Raw genomic sequence first — 20476 nt, 5'->3', positions numbered from 1 at the left:
GCATCATCCGTCCCTTTTGCCTATAGCACAACCTTCGTTTATATGCCACCACACAGCTCAATGCTTTGCTTGGGGCCAATGAATCAAGTTACCCACTTGTCACAATCAGGCAGCCATCATCACAGAGGGACCATTTTAAAAAGGGAAAATAAATTTATGATATGCCCATTTTTTTACTATGTCGAAACTTAATCCGCCCTATGCTAAAAGACTGGAGGCTACTACTTAAACTTCAGAAAGAAAAAAGTAGCCACAAGAGCTAGAGAAGACCAGAAACGGTAATTCAAAAACTGAACTGTTCCCAGTTTTGCTATGAGAGCCATGTAGCACCTAGTTAATAATGCCTAAAGGCCCAGTAAAATGATACTTGAACTCCTAGATGAAGGCACAGTTATGCCTATAAGGCGCAGTTCAAAGTGCCTGTGACAGACAGAGGCCTTCCATGCTAGGAACAAAATATCACAACCGACATGGAGTGCTTACTGGCTTGAACCTGAAGGACATGTAGGCCACGGTACTTGCATACAATTTAAAAACAGAAAAAGAAGTCTACTCACTGTTCTGCTAAAAACCAGTGCTGTTTTACAGAAAAGCTGAGGGTTCTGGGGTTCCAACTGATTCAATGCGCTAATCAGATCTGCCAACTTTGATGAAGCCTAGGGGGAAAAGCAAAACATTAACCTTAATATCAGATTGGGCAGGGGAGAGTCTGTTGATTTCGAAACCCCCACACAATAAATGACTGTACATGAATGTACAATGGACAGTTTGCATGCAATGCTAAAGCATAACTTAGTCTTCTTTGAATAATGTGCAGTTTATTTCAAGATGCGTTCTGAATAGGTGTGTAAACAATGGTTCTGCTAGTGATCATTTTCTGCATTAGCAGATAAGAAACATTATTTTACAGGGAAGAAATGTAATGGAAAAGTGTGGAAGTGAAAATCCATACTTCTCATTTATTCATAGCACCCTACAAAATAGCCATTTAGTAATTATCTACAATAATTCAACTCTCAACAAAAAAAAATCATATATCAAAGCCTCACCTCAGGTATCTTTCCTTCCCGGCACAAGTGGTAAACAGCCTCAATTTTTATGGCTTCCAGGTTCAGAGCATCTTTCTGCAGCAACCTGGTACAGAAGAATTTCCCATTAAAACATCTTGCGCTGCAGGACAAAGTGTGGCTCAACTTAACAGGAGCTGTGTCTTCATGATCACTGCCGTTTTATGTTAGAGATGACCACGTTTCAAATCAAAGCTTGGACATTACTTTTTTAAGATTTAGATTTAGGATTATAGTAAAGGATACTTAGTTCAGTCGTGTCTGACTCTAGGGGGCAGTGCTCATCCCTATCTCCAAGCCGTAGAGCCAGTGTTTGTCCATAGACAGTTTCCGTGGTCATGTGGCCAGCGCGACTAGACATGGAACGCCGTTACCTTCCCAACGTGGTGGTACCTATCTTCTTGCATTTGCATGCTTTTGGACTGCTAGGTTGGCAGCAGCTGGGACAAACGACGGGAGCTCACTCTGTCACGTGGATTCGATCTTACAAATGCTTGGTCTTCTGACCTTGCAACACACAGAGGCTTCTGTGGTTTAACCCGCAGCGCCACCACATCCCAGCATTATTATTATAGATAATAATAATGAATTATTATCTACAACGGTGCCTCACTTGACGACGATAATCCGTTCCAGCAAAATCGCTGTACAACGAAATCGTCGTCAAGCGAAAGTAAAAAACCATTAGAATGCATTAAAAACGGTTAATGCATTCTAATGGGTGAAATACCTCATCGTCCAACGAAGATCCTCCATAGGACGGCCATTTTCCGGTGCCTGTAAAGCGAAAAAGCCCTCCTAAACTCAACGGGGAGCCATTTTGCACAGCAGGTGGCCATTTTGAAACCCGACTATCAGCTGTTTTCTGATCATCGTTAAGCGAAAAATCAGTTCCCAAAGCAGGGGACCAGTCATCGTCAAGCGAACAAAGCCCTTTGAAACATCGTTTTGCAATTGCAATAGCGGTCGCAAAAACATCGTCATGAAGCGATTTCGTCGTATAAAGAGGTAATTGTCAAGCGGGGTACCACTGTATAATAATTAGGATTATAATTATTTTTAATTGCTAACCCCCCCCAAAAAAAACACAATAATATCACAGGCAGAAGTACGATACTTCCCTCGGGACCTCAGCACTTCTAATTGTAAGCTAATGTTAGAGGACTACATACTTCCCTCTTTAAGATATTTTCTGGGGAAAGATAAAACCTAAGAAGGTTACAAACAGAAGCCACTGATGCATGGACACATCATAAAATTCCAAGAATAAAGTAAGGTGGCTGCAGAATAAAAGCCCCATCCGGAAGCATGCCTATTGCTACAACAGAACATGTTTTGGGCCAGTGAGCCTGCTTGTCAGGCTGCATAAACGGGGAGCAACAAGACAGAAGATGGCCTAATTTCCAAGGATGGTTCAAAATGCCTGAATTCCCATTCATTGAGAAATCTTTATTTCAAGGCCAAAGAGAAATTGTCATAGAAAACTATTTTTTCCTACTGTCAGCAAGCTGTTCATCATCAAAGAGATGCCATTAAAAAAAAAGCCTGTTCATCACCAATTCCCATGTCTGGTCACCCACCATATCTGATCTACTCAAACTTTCCATATCATCTGTTACTGGGAACCTAGTCCCAAAACTTTGCAAAATAGCCATGGGCCACTGAAATACTATGTTAAGTTGGAATCTGTCAATCTTGCCTGTTTAATAATTAGAAAAATCATGATGTGAAAGTGGAAAAATGAGCAGCTCTGTTTGTCCCCCCCCCCCCCAAAAGGGACATTGTAGGCATCCTTCAGTCTCAAGAGACTTTGGTAACGTGCTCTGAATAGAGGCCTTGGAACAGCGTCTAGTGTGGCTGAGAAGGCCAATTCGAGAGCGACCATCCCTTCCGCACTGACAAAAATACAATCTGTCCCCTGTCCAGCAACCTGATTTTGCTGGTTTCAGGACTGCCTCTTGGCCTCGGCTTGTCTCTTCAAATTCAAAGGGACAGTGGATTAAGTAAAACAATCATTTGTTGGTTTGATCTTTGTTTTACCAAAAAGGACAGGCACTTAATTATGACAATGTACCTGGAAGGAAATTCCATAAGCACCATAGCTGCTGACTAGCAAAATCAAGATGGTACCATCCTGCCTTTTACAAACCAGTCTCAAAACCTTTGCAACGCAGATGTTAGAGGAATTTTAATTAATCTAAACAAGAGAAATTATACACCACCTGTGTGCCGTCTCAATTGCCTGTTCCCAGTCTTGCAAAGCCAGCTGTAGCTTCATTTTCTTTATAAAAGCAGGTAGGAAATGTGGGGAATTGGCTATGATTTGGTTCACAGTTTCCAAGGCTCCTGAGTAATTCTGTCGCACTTCAAAATACTGCGCCTGATGAAAGATGGACGTAATCACTTTATCACCTTCCTTTTTGGGAGAACAGGCACATTTTCAAGTGGAAAGGAAATATTTCCTATAGAATACAGCTCTTTCTATGTTCACAGCATGATTCCAGGGCTAAAACATATAGAAATAGATTTTGTAATCTGAAGAAGTAAGTTAAAGCCAAGTGCTCTGCTGTTCCTGCTCAAAAGAGTATTCCTAGATGCTAGGACAGGGGGCCTCAGCGACAGAGAGTGCTTATGGCCAGCTAAGATTGATCTGCCATCTGCTAATAACTTCTTGATCAAACTACTGTGATGCATCCTACATGGGTTTTCCCTTGATGATGGTGCAGAGGACATTGTGATGATGCAGCTAGGACCAAGGATGTTACATTCTGAAACCTCAGCACTGTCTGTCCGTAAGCCACCAAACTGAATCCAAGCTGTTAAGACAATTTTCTAAGTGGCTCTGGACCCAGGTACATGACACACTACCTGACTGATTACCAGACCTCTTGGGATTTAACACCATCTGAGGAAACTCTGCTTATCTCGTACTATGGCCCACATGACTGCCGTCAGTTGCAAAGCTTTCTCAATGATGGGCCCTCAGTTATAGAACTCCTGTCAGAAATCTAACCATCCTCCACAAATTAGTCTTCAAAATACCAGTTAGAAACATATCTCTTTCTACAGGTTTTCAGCAAATAAGCAAGAGTGGTCTTTGTTTTTTGCTTCCCCGTACTGCTTTTGCAAGGTAGGCTTCAGCAGTATGTGGACCGAGAACTCCCAGAAGTACAAGCTGGATTCCGAAGAGGCAGAGGCACTTGAGACCAAATTGCTAACATGCGCTGGATTATGGAGAAAGCCAGAGAGGTCCAGAAAAACATCTACTTCTGCTTCATTGACTACGCAAAAGCCTTTGATTGTGTGGACCACAACAAACTATGGCAAGTCCTTAAAGAAATGAGAGTGCCTGACCACCTTATCTATCTCCTAAGAAACATATACGTGGGACAGGAAGCAACAGTTAGAACTGGCTATGGAACAACTGATTGGTTCAAAATGGGGAAAGGAGTACGACAAGGCTGTATATTGTTCCCCCAGCTAGGCTGGACTGGAGGAATCCCAAGCCGGAATTAAGATTGCCGGAAGAAATATCAACAACCTCAGATATGCAGATGATACCACTCTGATGGCAGAAAGTGAGGAGGAATTCAGGAACCTTGTAATGAAGGTGAAAGAGGAGAGTGCCAAAAACGGTCTGAAGCTCAACATCAAAAAAACTAAGATCATGGCCACTGGTCCCATCACCTCCTGGCAAATAGAAGGGGAAGATATGGAGGAAGTGACAGATTTCACTTTCTTGGGCTCCATGATCACTGCAGATGGGGACAGCAGCCCCGAAATTAAAATATACCTGCTTCTTGGGAGGAAAGCGATGACAAATCTAGACTGCATCTTAAAAAGCAGAGACATCACCTTGCTGACAAAGGTCCGCATAGTCAAAGCTATGGTTTTTCCAGTAGTGATGTATGGAAATGAGAGCTGGACCATAAATAAAGCTGACCACCAAAGAATTGATGCTTTTGAATTGTGGTGCTGGAGGAGGCTCTTGAGAGTCCCCTGGACTGCAAGGATAACAAACCTATCCGCTCTAAAGGAAATCAAGCCTGAGTGCTCACTGGAAGAACAGATCCTGAAGCTGAGGCTCCAATACTTTGGCCATCTCACGAGAAGAGAAGACTCCCTGGAAAAGATGCTGATGTTGGGAAAGTGTGAAGGCAAGAGGAGAAGGGGACGACAGAGGATGGGATGGTTGGACAGTGTCATCGAAGTGACCAACATGAATTTAACCCAACTCCGGGAGGCAGTGGAAGACAGGAGGGCCTGGCGTGCTCTGGTCCATGGGGTCATGACTAAATGACTAAACAACAACTGCTTTTGCTATCATTTTAGGAGATGCTGTGACCTAAATTTTAGATATTTTTAATTCTAGAGGTTTGTAATCTGTGGTTTTGGATGTGTCATTTAAAATATCTGTAACCTGTATTTTAACTGTGTGTGTTTTTAAGGTAAACGAATACCCATCATTGACTCTAATGAAGAAGGGTGAGACACAAAATAGTTTATAATTATGATAATACTAAAGATGAGCAGCAATGAATTCACAACTCTCTTTCTTCAGTAAAACAAAATCACTGCAAAAAAACCCTATCAAAGTGAATGTATTTTCAAAATGTGAAATAAATAATGCCTTTCACTATAGTAACTAAGGGTTTATCTGACCCCAGATCTTTCAAAATGTCTCCTTTTCCCACCACGCTTGGTAAGGAGATCATGGCACACCACACTGTGATTCAATATTTCATCATCATTGAAGACCACGTGGTGATACCTGCACAGTTCATTGTTGGGATACATTTGGTTAAAGGACCCAAATATACACCTAAAATGCTGCTTGCCACCCTCAGTGTTCATAACAAAGCAGACATGCAAAAAGAACTAAAAAGAACCGATATGGGGTTGGCAAAAAGAAGGACAAATTCATGGGATCTTGGTTGAAAATTAATCTAAGGCAGATCTCCACATGAAAGGCAGCCTACATTCTGCATCTATACTCATCATCAAAACTAGACTACTGAAAAAGGCTGGGATACATTCTGGAATTACGTGAAAACTGTTTAGACCCACATTCGTGTATTATTTAATCAACAGTAAATTCTATGCTCAGGACCCAAGCTTGGCAAAGTTACTTTTTTGGGTTACAGCTCATTGCCTTTTCGAGCCAGCATGGCCACTGGGGGATTTTAAGGGCAGACATCCAAAACATTGTCAAGTGCTCCTCATAACTTAACTCCATCCATTTATCATAAGACTCACATCAAGCTCCTCAGACTTTGTGTACAGGGATCTCTAGTGGATTAACTTGCATCAATGACAGAGATGCTAGTCTTTTCTTCACAGGAAAGAATAAGGAGGTACATCCCCCCCCCTTCACCTTGTGACACTGAATTATGTGTTCTGGTGCTCTTGACTTGCAAATTCTACACAAATTGAATAATCTGAGTAAAAGATTTAACCCACGCAAATTGTAAAACTGCAATAGCTGCTGTGTGGTCTCCTGTACAGTGGGGTCTCGACTTATGAACTTAATCCATATTGGAAGGTGGTTCTTAGGTCGAAAAGTTCTTAGGTCGAATCTGGATTTCCCATAGGAATGCATTGAAAACCATTTAATCTGTATCTGCTCTTTTCCATCCCTAGAAACTAATGGGAAGCTGCTATTCCGCCTGGTGCCACTAGAGGGGGGATATTTTTCTTTTTTCCCCTTAGGTTCAGGAAAGGAGGGGGGAGGCAGGGAACAGTTTGCAAAGCACTTTAGAAATCTTTTTTTTTTCAACGAAGCCAATTTTAAATCATGTTTTAAAGCATGTTGTGCTGATTTTTTCAGCACAAAGACACACAGGCAGGCTTTTTAGGTGCTGAGCAAGCCTCCCCAAGCCTCTTCAGAGCCAGCCGATCAGCTGATAGGCGGGGAGAGAAGGGTGCAGGAGCGGGGAAAAGCACAAAATGGCTGCCAGGCTCCCTTCTGGTGTGGGCTTTTAGCTGTTTCCTGCTCTTTTTCCTGCTGTTTGGGGGCTACCAAGGCCTGGTAAGTGACTTTCTTTTATTTATTATTAAGTTTCTGACCCTTTTTCCCCCTCCAGAAGCCTCTAACGGGAGGGAGGGCGCACTTTTTTTCCTGTCCGTAACTCGAGGGAAGTTTGTATGTCGAGTCCTTATGTCCCCTATAGGGCGGGTTCGTAAGTTGAATTGTTTGCAAGTAGGGTCGTTCGTAAGTCGAGACCCCACTGTACTTTTGAAATGTGGAGCATCAGATGGGCTCCATGAATGTTTGAAAATATTCACCTAGTCCTTCTGTACACTCTCTCTCTCTCTCTCTCTCTCTCTCTCTCTCTCTCTCTCTCTCTCTCTCTCTCTCTATATATATATATATATATATATATATATATACCTACCTACCTACCTACCTACCTACCTACCTACCTACCTATCTATCTATCTATCTATCTATCTATCTATCTATCTATCTATCTATCTATCTATCTATCTATCTATCTATCTATCTATCTATCTATCTATCTCTTTCTCTTAAAGAGAAATACATCAGTTTTACATAAACTGTTCCAAAGGCTTTTTTTGTGAAAATTGGAAAAAAAACTTGATGGGAGATTTCTTGTCTCACTCTCATGCTGGAGGTGAGTAATCTCATAGGACTTGAAAATTCCATATCTAGGTGTTTGCTGTGTAAAGGGATAGGATTAAAAGCTAATTTCAGTGTAGCCTTACCTTACCCATCAAGCCAAAGACATCATATCCACTCTGCAACCCTTCATCAAAATATTTTATAGCTTTCTTAATACTTGCTTCTTTCCCACTGGTGACATCAAGCCATCCTTTCAAAATCACTCCCTGTAAGAACAGCAATAATGATGAAATAATTTCATTCAAATGCCTTTGGTTACAAACCCATAGAAGCACTCTTGAGAGCAAATCTCATAAAACTCAGTGGGGCTCATTCATGTATAGAAACATTCTAGATTTGTTAAAAAATACAGTCAGCATTTTTCCAAAACTTACATAAATCTCTTTCTCTGAATGGAATAGGATGTAAGTAAGGCCCAGAGGCTTCTTGTAGGTGGGAGGGACAGAAATGAGTGAAAAAACAGCTGTCCCAAATTAGACTGCATGAATGGAGGCACTTTGCACTAAGGCAAAGCGATTGCTAGATATGACCATGGAACGTACCATTGAGACATTTCTATCTAAGCATAAAAAGAAAGCATAGGAAACATCTGTGATCCAGAGCCATTAGATCGTTGAGTTGCCTCCAAGAACGCTACTGGCCAGTGACTCATTTCACTTAATGAACCAGACATGCTTCGCAGCTAACTAAAGAGAAAACCATCAGGCCAGTTTTCAACAGTACTGATTCCGCCAAAAGATTTCTTGAGTGTTAAATGAAGCACTCATAATCGGCTATGATCTGTAGGATGACTCAACATATAGCTAAGGGCTAGCAAGTCTCGCTTTACAGCAACCCGACTTTCAAATATGAAGCATGACTATGGGAAATGGGTTACCTCTTTACTGCCACTGGAGATCTTGATCATCCTGTCAATATATTCACGGGCTTTCTCATGGCGGCCAATGTGCCACAAGAATAAGCCAGCAAAATACAAAGCCTCCTGTCCTGCAGTCTTACGGTGCTCTTTCAGTTTGGCATCTAGCTCCAAGATTACTTCTCGATCTGAAACAGACCCACAGACATTTTATGTTACGATGATACAAATCGTGCAGCTTGCTTCCAGAAACGGGCCATCACCGAACAGCGCTGTCAGTTTACTACAGTTTGGCTGCAAAATGTTACATAAGAAAAAAACCAAAATGCTAGCAGGCAAGGAAAGTAAATCACATCATCACAGAGCTGGAAGGGATACCTGGCCCAGTAACCACTACAACAGGAAATGCCCAGTCACAGCTGCCCTGAAAGACAGCCATCCAAGCTGTGCAACAGCTCATGCCACCAAGAATTTCTTCCTAGTGTACAGTCAAAAATCTCCTTCCTATATGTCAAACCTGACTGCTTACAGCTTGGATCCCATCAGCTGGACCAGTGAAATGTGCATCTTTAGTCATAGACCAAAGGATCCTATAACTCCTTGGATAGATCAGAGCTTTTGGGAAGAAGGATCAAGATTTCTGCAAGGCAGTGTCACATCCAACAAGATTGTCTAAAGGTAAGCAGATGAATATTCCAGAAGGAGAAGTGGAATTTCTGGTTAGTAGCCAGAAAGCATGATATTCCACACACCAAATCTGCCCCATTAAAAGGACCACACAATTGACAAAGAACAAGGAAAGGGCAGCGAATTGTCACTAAGGGGAGAGGCAGCACAACCAAATAGCAAATGTAATCAGATTTTGGAGAAACGACCTCTTTCCACTGCAAGACCCAGAAACTCACAGCCCATATTGACCATACTGGTCACAGAATTTGAGGAGTTACAGTTCAAGACTTATTCTAAACTGTGGATGACTAAATACAATTGCTCGAATGTTCATGGCTTGTGTCTGCCTGCAGCAGATGACTACAATGTTTATAGCGCTTAGACTGCACCCACCCACCCCAAAGCCCCTTTGGAGTGCACCCAACCCACAAAGCTCAAGACAGGTTACAACCACTTCCTCAAATAACAATCAGAGCCAAAAGAAATGACGTCCTTACAAAGTCCCAGAGAAACATAGGGCAGGGAGGCATCCACACACTCATGGCGAAGTACAACAAAAAGTCTTTTAACCCACCCTCAGATTACCAAACTAAGCAGGACATTTAGGACATGGGGTAACATTTTGTTGCAGTTCCTTCTAAGATTTTCATATTAATCTGGGGGAGAGGGGGAACAGAAACAAGGAAGTATAACAATTCACTGCACACAACTATGTTGCTGTTCAGGGTCTGCGCAGCTTCATTAATCATAGAAATGACAGGAACTATACCTGGATTTGGCTTCTTTTTATGGGCATAGATCAATGCCATTAGAGTGCAAAGGGATATTTCTTGCCTGTTTTTAATAGATTCGAGATCAAGAAGAGCTTCTTCAATGTGTCCTGGGGAAACAAGTTCAAGACAGTATGTGGTGTTATTTCTCATATCCACTTCAGGCAGTGTACTCAACTCAATTTTTAAGTATTTTTAATATCACTCTTACCAGTTTCTCACTCCATATACTGATACTATACATAGATATCTACACGAACAAATGTTATTCCCAAGCATTTGTCAATAACTCCATAAACTTCTCAGGTTGCATAATACCTCATTTTCTATAAACCTGACAGAAGAGGAGAGCCAGTGTGGTATAGTGATCAGAGTGCTGTGCCTCAATCCAACTGCCAGTACAAACCAGGTCTATTGACTTCATTACTGAATGACAGCTCAACACCTACATAAACTGTATTCATCCTATGAGTCTACTGTAGTTGAGTAACTGAATTTAGGCCTTCAGTGGGGACTTGGCAGATCCAAGTTCTAGTCCTCTCAGAGCCACAAATCCCAACAGTATAGCCTGCATCAGTTACTCTATCTCGGTCTGACTTATTTCACTGGATTCTTGTGAAGATGGAAGTGGAAAGGAAGAAAGCAGGTTAAAAGCAAGCCTCCCACAATGAATTCCATAGACTAAGCGACAGTAGGGTTGGTGTCCCCACACCCACGACCTGAAACTACATAATAGGGGTGGGATTGTGCTGTGTGTGGTCTGTTTTGGATGCCAACCCTCAGAATTATGCCAGAATGCCCCACGCAGAATTCTGGGAATTCCTGTCCACAAACATACTTGCAGAAACCTTCATTTCAGTCACCTGGACAAGGTTGAGGCCTCCTTCAAGGCTTTCTTCCAAGCCTTCATTTCCTGCTGCAATACTTCCTGGTGCTGGTTCTTCAAGTGGTGCACTCTATAGACCATTAGGGCAAATGAGACTACCACCCCAGGAAACACCGCAGCAGCTTCCTCCCTGGAAGCAGTACAGCAGGAAAAGAAGGCCTAGAAAGCAGCTTCAGCCTTGTCCAAGTGAGTGAAATAAACATTTCTCTAGCTGTGTGTTTTTAGGTTAGAACGCCCAGAATTCTGGCTGGGGAATTCTAGAATTCTGTAAGTTCCCATTCAAACAAAGTGAATGACACACACCTACTACCTGCCACAAAATACCATGTTCAGGTGTTTTACTTTAGGACAAAATATTCTTTTTCCTTTTTATATACTACCATGGGAAATATTTAACATGGGGCAATGACTATGCAATAATTGGAGACAGCCACCATATCACCATTTTGCTGGGATCAAGATTTGGTCACAAGAAGGGAAGTTACTTCAAAATAAATGTGCATTAAGACTGAACTCTAAAAATCAGATCAATTCCGCAAAAGCAATCTGAACAGCAGTCCTGCCTTTGGAGAAGAACAACTTTCAGGAGACATTTACTAAATGATTACCTTCCATCAATATCCCATAAATACGATAGAAAACGAATACCGGGTCACTGCCAAACGTCTTAAGGCCTTCATTAGCAACGGTTTGAACATGTCGATAGTATCCTTCCTGGCAGTAGTAATTAATCAAAGCCTAAAAAGAAGTGGTTATTTAGGTTAACACAATAAATAAACGAGCACACTAGGAAAGGAGGGGGGAGGAAAAGGAGGTTGGGAAGGTGATGGTCCAGTGGTATTTCCTCTCCTGCCTGGAAAAAAGAAAGAAAGACCTTTGTCCTCCTCCTTTGTGAAGCTTTAGGGTCACCTTCAGAGCACAATGGTGTCTGGTGTCCACTCTGTGCTAGTGAGGTGGGAGGCAGAGTAGCTGATGGCAGCCAGAACAAGGGGTGACGGACACACTGGTGCCTGTACTTTGCAGACGAGACACAAAGTGCTCACCCATAGAGATAAGCAATTCACACAGAAGTAGGGAGTACACACTTTGCTCTGAATTAGGAGGGATACCCTCTGCTCCTGCTTCTCTCTCTTCTCTCCTGCTTCCTCTTCCTCTCACACTCTCATACCCAGAGTGCCAGGCAGGGAATTCAGGAGGAAGCACCCAGGAGCAGGGCCACAACCATCTGTGAGCAGAAGTGGGTCAGCCAGGGCTAGCTTGAGGCTGGGGGGGGGGAGGTACCAACCCACTTGCCTAAGAGATGAGCGTCCACTGGTACTCAGCCCTCCCCCTCAAATGATTTGTCTCTTTCCTTGTGCGTTCACAACCCATGGCTCAAGGGCACAAATGCCTCCCATGTGTTTCTGGAATCCCTGAACCAAGCCACCCAGAAAACAGTTGCTGTTGACATGTTAAATGACCTACATATGTTATTGTCTTTTTTAAAAAGGGGAATTAATTTTTTTTTTAAAAAAAATCAGAACAAATTCCTGCACGCTTATTTATTTTATTTATTTATTTATTTTATTTATATCCCGCCTATCTAGTCGATAGACCACTCTAGGCGGCTTACAACATGGGATAACACTATAAAAACAAAAGAGTTACATAATAGAAAACTTTCAACCATTGGGTTAAAACATTAGGAAAGAAAAGAGAAGGGGATCAGGAATTAACTAGGAGGGAAGGCCTGCCGAAACATCAATGTTTTTAATTGCTTTTTAAAAATACCGAGCGAGGGGGCCGCGCGAATATCAGGGGGAAGGTTGTTCCAGAGGCGAGGAGCCACCGCCGAGAAGGCCCGATTTCTTGTCTTTTCCTTCCGGGCCTCCCTCGGCGTTAGGCTCCTCAGCCTCACCTCCTGGCTCGCGCGAGTGACACGGGTAGATCTTGGTGGTAGAAGGCGTTCCGCCAAGTATCGAGGCCCTAAACCGTTTAGGGCTTTGTACGTAAGCGTCAACACTTTGAAGTCGATGCGGAATCTGATGGGCAGCCAATGCAATGCGGCCAGAGTGGGTGAGATGTGTTGGAATTTTTACACCCCGCTGAGGAGTCTGGCCGCCGCATTCTGCACCACCTGAAGTTTCCGCAACAGCCTCAAAGGCAGCCCCACGTAGAGCGCATTACAGTAGTCTAATCTTGAGATTACGAGCGCATGCACCAAAGTGGTGAGCGCCCCAACATCGAGATAGGGCCGCAGCTGGGCTACCCGCCTAAGATGGTAGAAGGCGGTTCGGACCACCGACGCCACCTGGGATTCCATAGTGAGCGCCGGGTCCAGATGGATCCCCAAGCTGCGGACCCCATCCTTAGCAGGAAGGGTCACCCCCCCAAAAGAGAGGGAGTTTCCCAAGCTCCCGACTGTGGGGGCGCCCACCCTTAGTACCTCCGTCTTGTCCGGGTTCAGCCTCAGCCCGTTCTCCTGCATCCATTGCAGTACGGTCCCCAGGCAGCACTGGAGGGACAGAACGGCATCTCCTGCGGAAGGTGGAAATGAGATGTAGAGCTGAGTATCATCAGCATACTGATGACACCGAGCTCCACACCCCCTGATGACCCCACCCAGCGGCCTCATATAGATGTTAAACAACATTGGGGAGATGATCGACCCCTGTGGAACCCCGCAATTGAGATTCCACGGGGCCGAGACGCTCTCCCCAAGCTGAACTCTCTGGGGACGGTCCTCCAAGAAGGAACGGAGCCAGGCCAGTGCTAGGCCCCCAATTCCCAACTCGGAGAGCCTCCCCAGGAGGATACCGTGGTCGATGGTATCAAAGGCCACTGAGATGTCGAGGAGGACCAGCAGGGACACGTTGCCCCTGTCGGCCTCTCTCAGTAGGTCATCACACAGGGCGACCAATGCCGTTTCTGTGCCGTGGCGCGGCCTGAAGCCCGACTGAAACGGATCCAGGGCATCTGTTTCGTCCAGGTGCGCCTGAAGCTGGTCGGCCACCACCCTCTCCACCACCTTACTTAGGAAAGAAACATTGGCGACGGGCCTATAATTGCCAATTGTGTCCGCCGCCAAACTTGGTTTCTTCCTAATGGGCCTAATGAGTGTCTCCTTGAGGGCAGATGGAAATCGGCCCTCCAGGAAAGACCCATTAATTATTGCAGTGGCCCATTCCGTTGTTATAGGCCTGGCTGCTTTGATTAGCCAGGCCGGACAGGGGTCAAGGGAGGAGGTGGTGGCACGACAGCGATCAAGCACCCTGGCGACAGTATCAGGCGTGACAGGCTGAAATGTGTCAAAAATTACCGGGCAAGACGGAGCGCTGGACATCTCAGCTCGACTCACTGTATTCAAAAAAGGAGACAGGTCCCGGCGGATGGCCTCCACTTTAGATTTAAAAAATGCTGCAAATTGGTCCGGTGTAAGACTAGGGGGAGGCCCATCACCCGGGCCAATTCCGGATAGGTCGCGCACTATACGGAATAATTCCGCCTGCTGGTTGGACGCTTCGCTTATCCGGTTAGCGAAGTATGCTCGACTGGCAGCCTTTACCTTAGCCAGGTAAAGGTTAGTGGCGACCTTAACAGCTATCCAATTGTAATCCGTCGGGTCCTTTCTCCATTTGCGCTCTAGCCGTCTCCTAATCCGCTTCAACGCCCGGAGATCCTGGTTAAACCATGGCGCCGGGCAAGCTCTGCGTTGGAGAGGGCGTTTAGGTGCGATCATGTCTACAGCCCTGACCGCAGCGGCGAACCAGCTGTCCGTCAGAGCCTCGACAGGAGCGCCAGCCAGGTCTGCCATAGCACCTCTCATGGCATCCTGGAATCCAATCGGATCCAGTAGCCTTCGAGGGCGGACCATAACAATAGGTCCCTGCTCCCTGCGAGGGGGGAGGGCCATGTTGAGGTTACATTTTATTAGGTGATGATCCGACCATGGCAGAGGGACCGACTCAAGGTCAGTCACCATCGGACCACTCTCGCTCCAACTGGAGGAAAAAACCAGGTCGAGTGTGTGGCCGCCCACGTGGGTGGGGCCGATGACATGTTGGGACATGTTCAAGAAGGCCATGGTCTCCAAGAACTCAAGAGCTGGTCCGGAAGTCTCTGCCTCCGCATGCACATTGAAGTCCCCCAAAACCAACAGCTTCGGGGAGACCAGTAGTGCCGCAGAGACAAAGTCCACCAGCTCCGGTAGGGAAATGGCTGGGTCGCGGGGAGCACGGTAGCCCAGCAAGATCCCAATACCGTCTCTAGCCCCAATCGACACGTGGAGGGCCTCCAGACCTGGTTTTACCACCGAGGAGTGCCTAGTAACCTCCAAGATGGATTTGTGAACAATGGCGACTCCCCCCCCGTCCTTCCAGTCTACCCTGGTGTTGGACAGCATAACCGGGCGGACAGATGAGTGCTAAGGGGGGACCCCCCACTCCGCCGATCCATGTTTCGGTTATGCATGCCAGGTCTGCATCCTCCTCCAGGATAAGATCGTAAATCACCTGGGCCTTATTGGATACAGACCTGGCATTCAACAACACCAGGCGAAGAGTAGAAGGATGACTGAACTGGCTGCTTCGATACTGAGGGTTGGTCCCAGTCTCAGAACAACGGACAGCCTTCAGACATCTGTCCGTCGTTCTTCTTACACGAGTAGGGACCGGGCCAAAGCCATATCTACCTCTACCCGTGATCACAGAAATATTTTGGGGCCCCTCGCTGGGAGGGCAGGCCTTCCATTCCATCAAAGGGAGGGGGGAGGGAAGGAGGAAAAAGGGGAGGGAAAAGGGCAGGAAATAGAAAGAGACAGGAGAAAATAATAAGCAAAATTAACTTAATACAAGTGAATCAATTAAACAAAAAGGGAAAAAATAATAATAAAACACATAAATATTAACCATATACAATAAGCTAGTGCATATAAATAATAAACATAAAATAAACAAGCGTAAATTAAATACAATTGATCAGAATATTGAAGTAAAAAAGAAAAGTAAATAAATAAGTAAAAATAAGAGAACCAGACTAATTACCCCCCACCCGGCGCCCAGAGCAAACCTTCCCCCCCACGTGGCCTTGTTCTTTCAGTCTGGATGGGAACAAGTGGTGTGGCTCAAAGTAGTTCCACAGTGTTTGTGGAAAATTTTCCTCCAGGCCCTCTGGTGCATTCCACACCTAATCTGTTTAACTGATATCACAAAAATCCTATGGCCGTCTTGCTTTGATGCACTGTCCCTTTACACGAGGGTGGTGAACCAGCAGCTCTCCAAATGTCACTAGACTCCAATTCTCATCAGCCTGCCCAATATGGCCAATATTTGGGGATGATGGGAATTATACCACGGCTATACTGTGTATGAAGTCGCATGTTCCCCCAAAGCTGCTGTACACAAAGAAAACATAATATTCTTTGTTTCAGGTAACAAAACCTTGACTTTTTAAAAAAAGAAAAATAAACCATGTGGTCCTCATACACAACTCAATGGTAAGAGTAAGAGTGGGTAATACCTTTATTAGTTAGGCATCCTTCAGTCTCGAAAGACTATGGTAATGTGCTCTGTATGGAGGACTTGGAACAGCGTCTAGTGTGGCTGAGGAGGCCAATTCGAGAGTGACAATCTCTTCCACACTGAAGACAAATACAATCTGTCCCCTGTCCAACTCCCTGGTTTTGCTGCTTTTGTGACTTCCTCTTTGCCTCAGCCTGCTGGACAAGGGTCTCTTCAAATTGGGAGAGGCCGTGATGCACTGCCTGCCTCCAGGCTGAACACTTAGATGTCAAGGTTTCCCATCTGTTGAAGTCTATTCCTTTATTAGACCACTAAAAAAAAATCAGAGAGGCTAACTTTTGATTCCTGTACAGGTTTTCATTAAGCTGGGTACCAGAGTTCTGTGTATATGGTGCAGGACAAACAACACTTTGGAATGTGTATGTTTTTCCAGCACCATCTACAACTTTGTCATGTCCACCCTGATGAAGACATCCAAGGGGTCAAAAGCTAGCTTCTACTTGTGCTTTTTTAAATTGTCTATTAAAGGTGCCACCCACCTCTGTCTTTGGACTGACTTTTGATATTTGCTTTGAACCCCACAGCACTATTTGCCTTCAAACTCTCTCTTTACTCCTTCCTCATATTTTACTTAGCTACTCTTTGTTCTAGCATGCTGGCAGGTCCAATTATCTTTATTTCAGTTCCAACCCAATTTTCACCACCCTGGGCAACCTTGAAAGAGGGAGTCAAAGCTTCAGAGGTAAGAGTAGAAAACAGAAGAGATTTCTCCAAAACTACATCAATCTGTCTGTGGAGGAAACCTGTCCTATCTCAATGTTTTACCAAGGGTTCTGAGAATGTTCTGAGGCAAACAAAGGTGCCAAATAAAGGCCTCACTATTATCTTCCATAAATGTGGTACATCCTAGAACACAGCACCCTTTTGCAGCTGAACACTGGACAGGAAAATTCATTAGCACCTGATGCAAATGTTAAGCTGTCCTGGAAAACAATATACAGTATACCCAATATGCCGCTGAAGGGCACTTCCAGAGGAGGACTTCGAATGGTGCTGCCCTCTTGACAGCATTTTCCAAGGCTGGTGTTTCAAGAGACACGCAAACACAAGGCAGGGGTGCAGACGTTCAACTCGGGAGCCCCCCCCCCTCCGTCCAGTCGTGGGGAGCCCAGCTCCACCAGCGGAAAATGCCCCACTCCTCAGCTGGTCTCGGCTTTGAAGCGTCCCATGGGAAGGAAGCGCCTGAGGAGAAAAGCCACCTCTCCTTCCCTCCTTCCCTCCCTCCCGTCCTCGGATCAGGAGGGGCTCCGACTCCCCCCACAAGGGCTCCACGCGGGGGGGGGTACCACCCCGGCAGCTCGCGGCGGCTGCTCCTCTCGCTCCCGCGGGGAAACCGAGCCCCATTTCCACTTCGGAAACCTTGGGAAGGAAGAAAGGGGGGGGGGGGAGAGAGAAAGAAAGCCTGGCAAGGAAGGAGTGGCAGCGGGCCTCTCTCGCGCCCGGCTCCTCGTCGCTTTGTTTCCCGGGATCTCGGGGGCTCTTCCCAAAGAGGGAGGGGAGGCGAGACGCGGGAGGGGGGGCGGGCGCGGGACTTGCATCGCCTCCCGAGTGGAGAGCGAAGCCGCCACGCCGCGCCCCATCGAGCAGAGGAAAGAAGGGGGTCGGGGGTTGGGGAGGGGAACGAGCCACCGCCGCGCCCTGGAACAAACCTGCAGGAGGGAAGACTCCATGGCCATGGTCGCCACCGCCCCAAGCCCAGCCTAGCCCAGCCCAGCCCGCGGCCCGGCGTTGCCAGTGCAACGGAGGCCACAGCCTCGCCCCCCGAAGCGTCAGGGTCCGGGAGGGGCCGAAGGAGGTCGAAGGCGTGCCTGAGGAGGCTGGCCTGAAAAGCTCTGCCGGACGCTCAGAGGGCCGGCCGGACCCCGTTGACTTGCGTTTGACCAGGAGGGTAGGGAAAGGGCCGGCGGTTTCTCAAGGCCGCGTTGAATAAAGGAAAAAGGGCAACCATGTATGCATTTCTGGAAGGGATGTGTGGGGCGGTGTCTTTTAAAAGGTGAAGGAGACATTGTTACATAAAAAGCAAAGGTTACATAGACGAGCAAAGGTGTCTGAAAAGCATCACAAAAGATGTCATCCTTCCCCGTCTGAGGTCTCCTTGGGTGTGTATGTGTTCTGTGACCTCAAGTCAGAACAACAAACCAATAAATTATTACAATAGATTAAAAATCATAAATATATTAACAAATCACTTAGCTATGACTTGACTCTGCCTGCATGGAAACCAGAAACAGACTAGCCTTCCTTCCCCCCTGTCTGCTGCAGAACACTGGTGCTGGTGAGAGCATGGTCTCTCTCTCTCTCTGTTTTTAAAAATTTTTTATAACACATAAAAACAATTCAATTGTCATTCGTCATGTTCACTGGATATATATATACATTTTATTCCAGTTTTGATAATATTCCGAATTCTCTTTCCCTTTAATTGTCATTGTCAATCTATCAATCTCTGCACAATCTTAAGATTTTTTTGTACAATTATTTCTTCTAACGGAGAGATCTCATTTTTTCCAAAATTGAGCCCATACTATTCTAGCTGCCATCAATATATATGATATAATATAGCTATCTTGTTTGTTAATATTCTCTGGCATAATACCCAATAAAAACAGCTCTGGTTTGAGTTCTATATTCAGTTTAATTATTTTTTTAATCCAACAGTGCATTTTAACCCAATTTTTTTTTTGCTTTTTCATAAGTCCACCATACATGATATGTTCCCTCATATATATTTTTTTTTACATTTCCAACACCTATTGGAAACATTTGGGAATATTTTTGCTATTCTAGTCAGTGGCAAATGCCATCTGTAAAACATTTTGTATAAATTTTCTTTATATGCTGTTGCTAAGGTTAATTTATGATTATCACTCCATAACTTTTGCCACTTTTCTAGCTGAATTGTATGACTAAGGTTTTTAGCCCAGTGTATCATTGTTTCTTTCACTTGTTCATCTTCTATTTTATTTCTAAGAGGAATTTATAGATATTCTTAATTAGCTTATCTTTTGTAGAGAGTAATGATTCTAGAGTTCTCTTTATATATTAATTGAATTTGCAATAAAGGTAACCATGAACTGAAGCTTTTTACGTAGTACAGTATCCAATCTGGTAGCCCAAAGCCTCCTCTTTCTTTCGCCTCCTGCAGGAATTTGGTTTTTATCCTTGCTTTGTTGTTGTTGTTGTTGACCAAACAAATCTTAGGGTTAATTTATGCAGTTCCTCAAAATATGTCTGGTTAAGCTTTATTGGAATTGTTTGAAAGAGTACTTTTGGTAGTATGTTCATTTTTATAGTTGCAATCCTTCCTAGAAATGATAGCTGTCTGTTCTCCCATATTTCCAGATCCTGCTTTATTTCATTCAATAGCTTCCCATAATTCTCTTTTTTTATTGTTGAGCATCTGGCTGTCAGATAAATTCCCAAGTATTTAACTCTCTTGACTATTTGAAGCTTGGTCTTCTCTGTTAGGAGATTTTTCTGTTTACAAGAAAAATTGTATCTGTCATGGTTTTTACAATTAGTTTAGTTTTCCCTCTGTTCAATCCCGCTATTTCTCCAAATTTTTCAATCTGTTCCAGTACTTTCGGAGTTGACTCTAATGGGTTTTCTAATATAAAGACCAGATCATCCACAAAGGCTTGCAATTTGTACTTTTCATTTTTAATTTGGGTCCCTTTTATTTCTTCATCTCTCTATTTGGTCTTTCCAACGTCAAAATAAACAACAGTGGAGATAGGGGACATCCCTGCCTAGTTCCTTTTTGGATCTCAACTATTCCTGTAGATTCTCCACTGATTATTATCTTTGCTATTTGTTGCTCATAAATTGCATTTATCATATTTATGAACTATTGACCAAAGTCCATTATTTTTGAGTTGTTTCCGCATAAATTTCCAATTTATGTTGTCAAAAGCCTTCTCTGCATCCAGAAATAATAAGGCCATCTGTTTATCTGGGTGTGTTTCATAGTACTCAAAGATATCCATTATGTCTCAAGTTATGTCTCAGTTGTCTCTTAGGTAAAAAT

The 20476-nt window shown here is 44.5% G+C and overlaps 1 protein-coding gene across 1 annotated transcript in view; it reads right to left on the bottom strand.

Moving 5' to 3' along the window:
- Positions 1–18253, bottom strand: part of TTC21B (tetratricopeptide repeat domain 21B) — a 49824-nt gene extending 31571 nt beyond the window's left edge. Inside the window, exons 1-8 of the mRNA XM_020789420.3 lie at positions 18099–18253; positions 11500–11629; positions 10005–10115; positions 8588–8754; positions 7794–7916; positions 3290–3447; positions 1050–1134; positions 558–656 (exon numbers count right to left, since the gene is read on the bottom strand). Of these exons, the coding sequence (XP_020645079.3) occupies positions 558–656; positions 1050–1134; positions 3290–3447; positions 7794–7916; positions 8588–8754; positions 10005–10115; positions 11500–11629; positions 18099–18125 (900 nt within the window). The 5' untranslated portion in view covers positions 18126–18253. The remainder of the gene's footprint in view (positions 1–557; positions 657–1049; positions 1135–3289; positions 3448–7793; positions 7917–8587; positions 8755–10004; positions 10116–11499; positions 11630–18098) is intronic.
- Positions 18254–20476: the final 2223 nt, after the last annotated feature.

Source organism: Pogona vitticeps, chromosome 1 (genome assembly GCF_051106095.1).
Source record: "Pogona vitticeps strain Pit_001003342236 chromosome 1, PviZW2.1, whole genome shotgun sequence".
NCBI lineage: Eukaryota > Metazoa > Chordata > Lepidosauria > Squamata > Agamidae > Pogona > Pogona vitticeps.
This window is presented reverse-complemented; position numbering and strand designations above follow the sequence as displayed.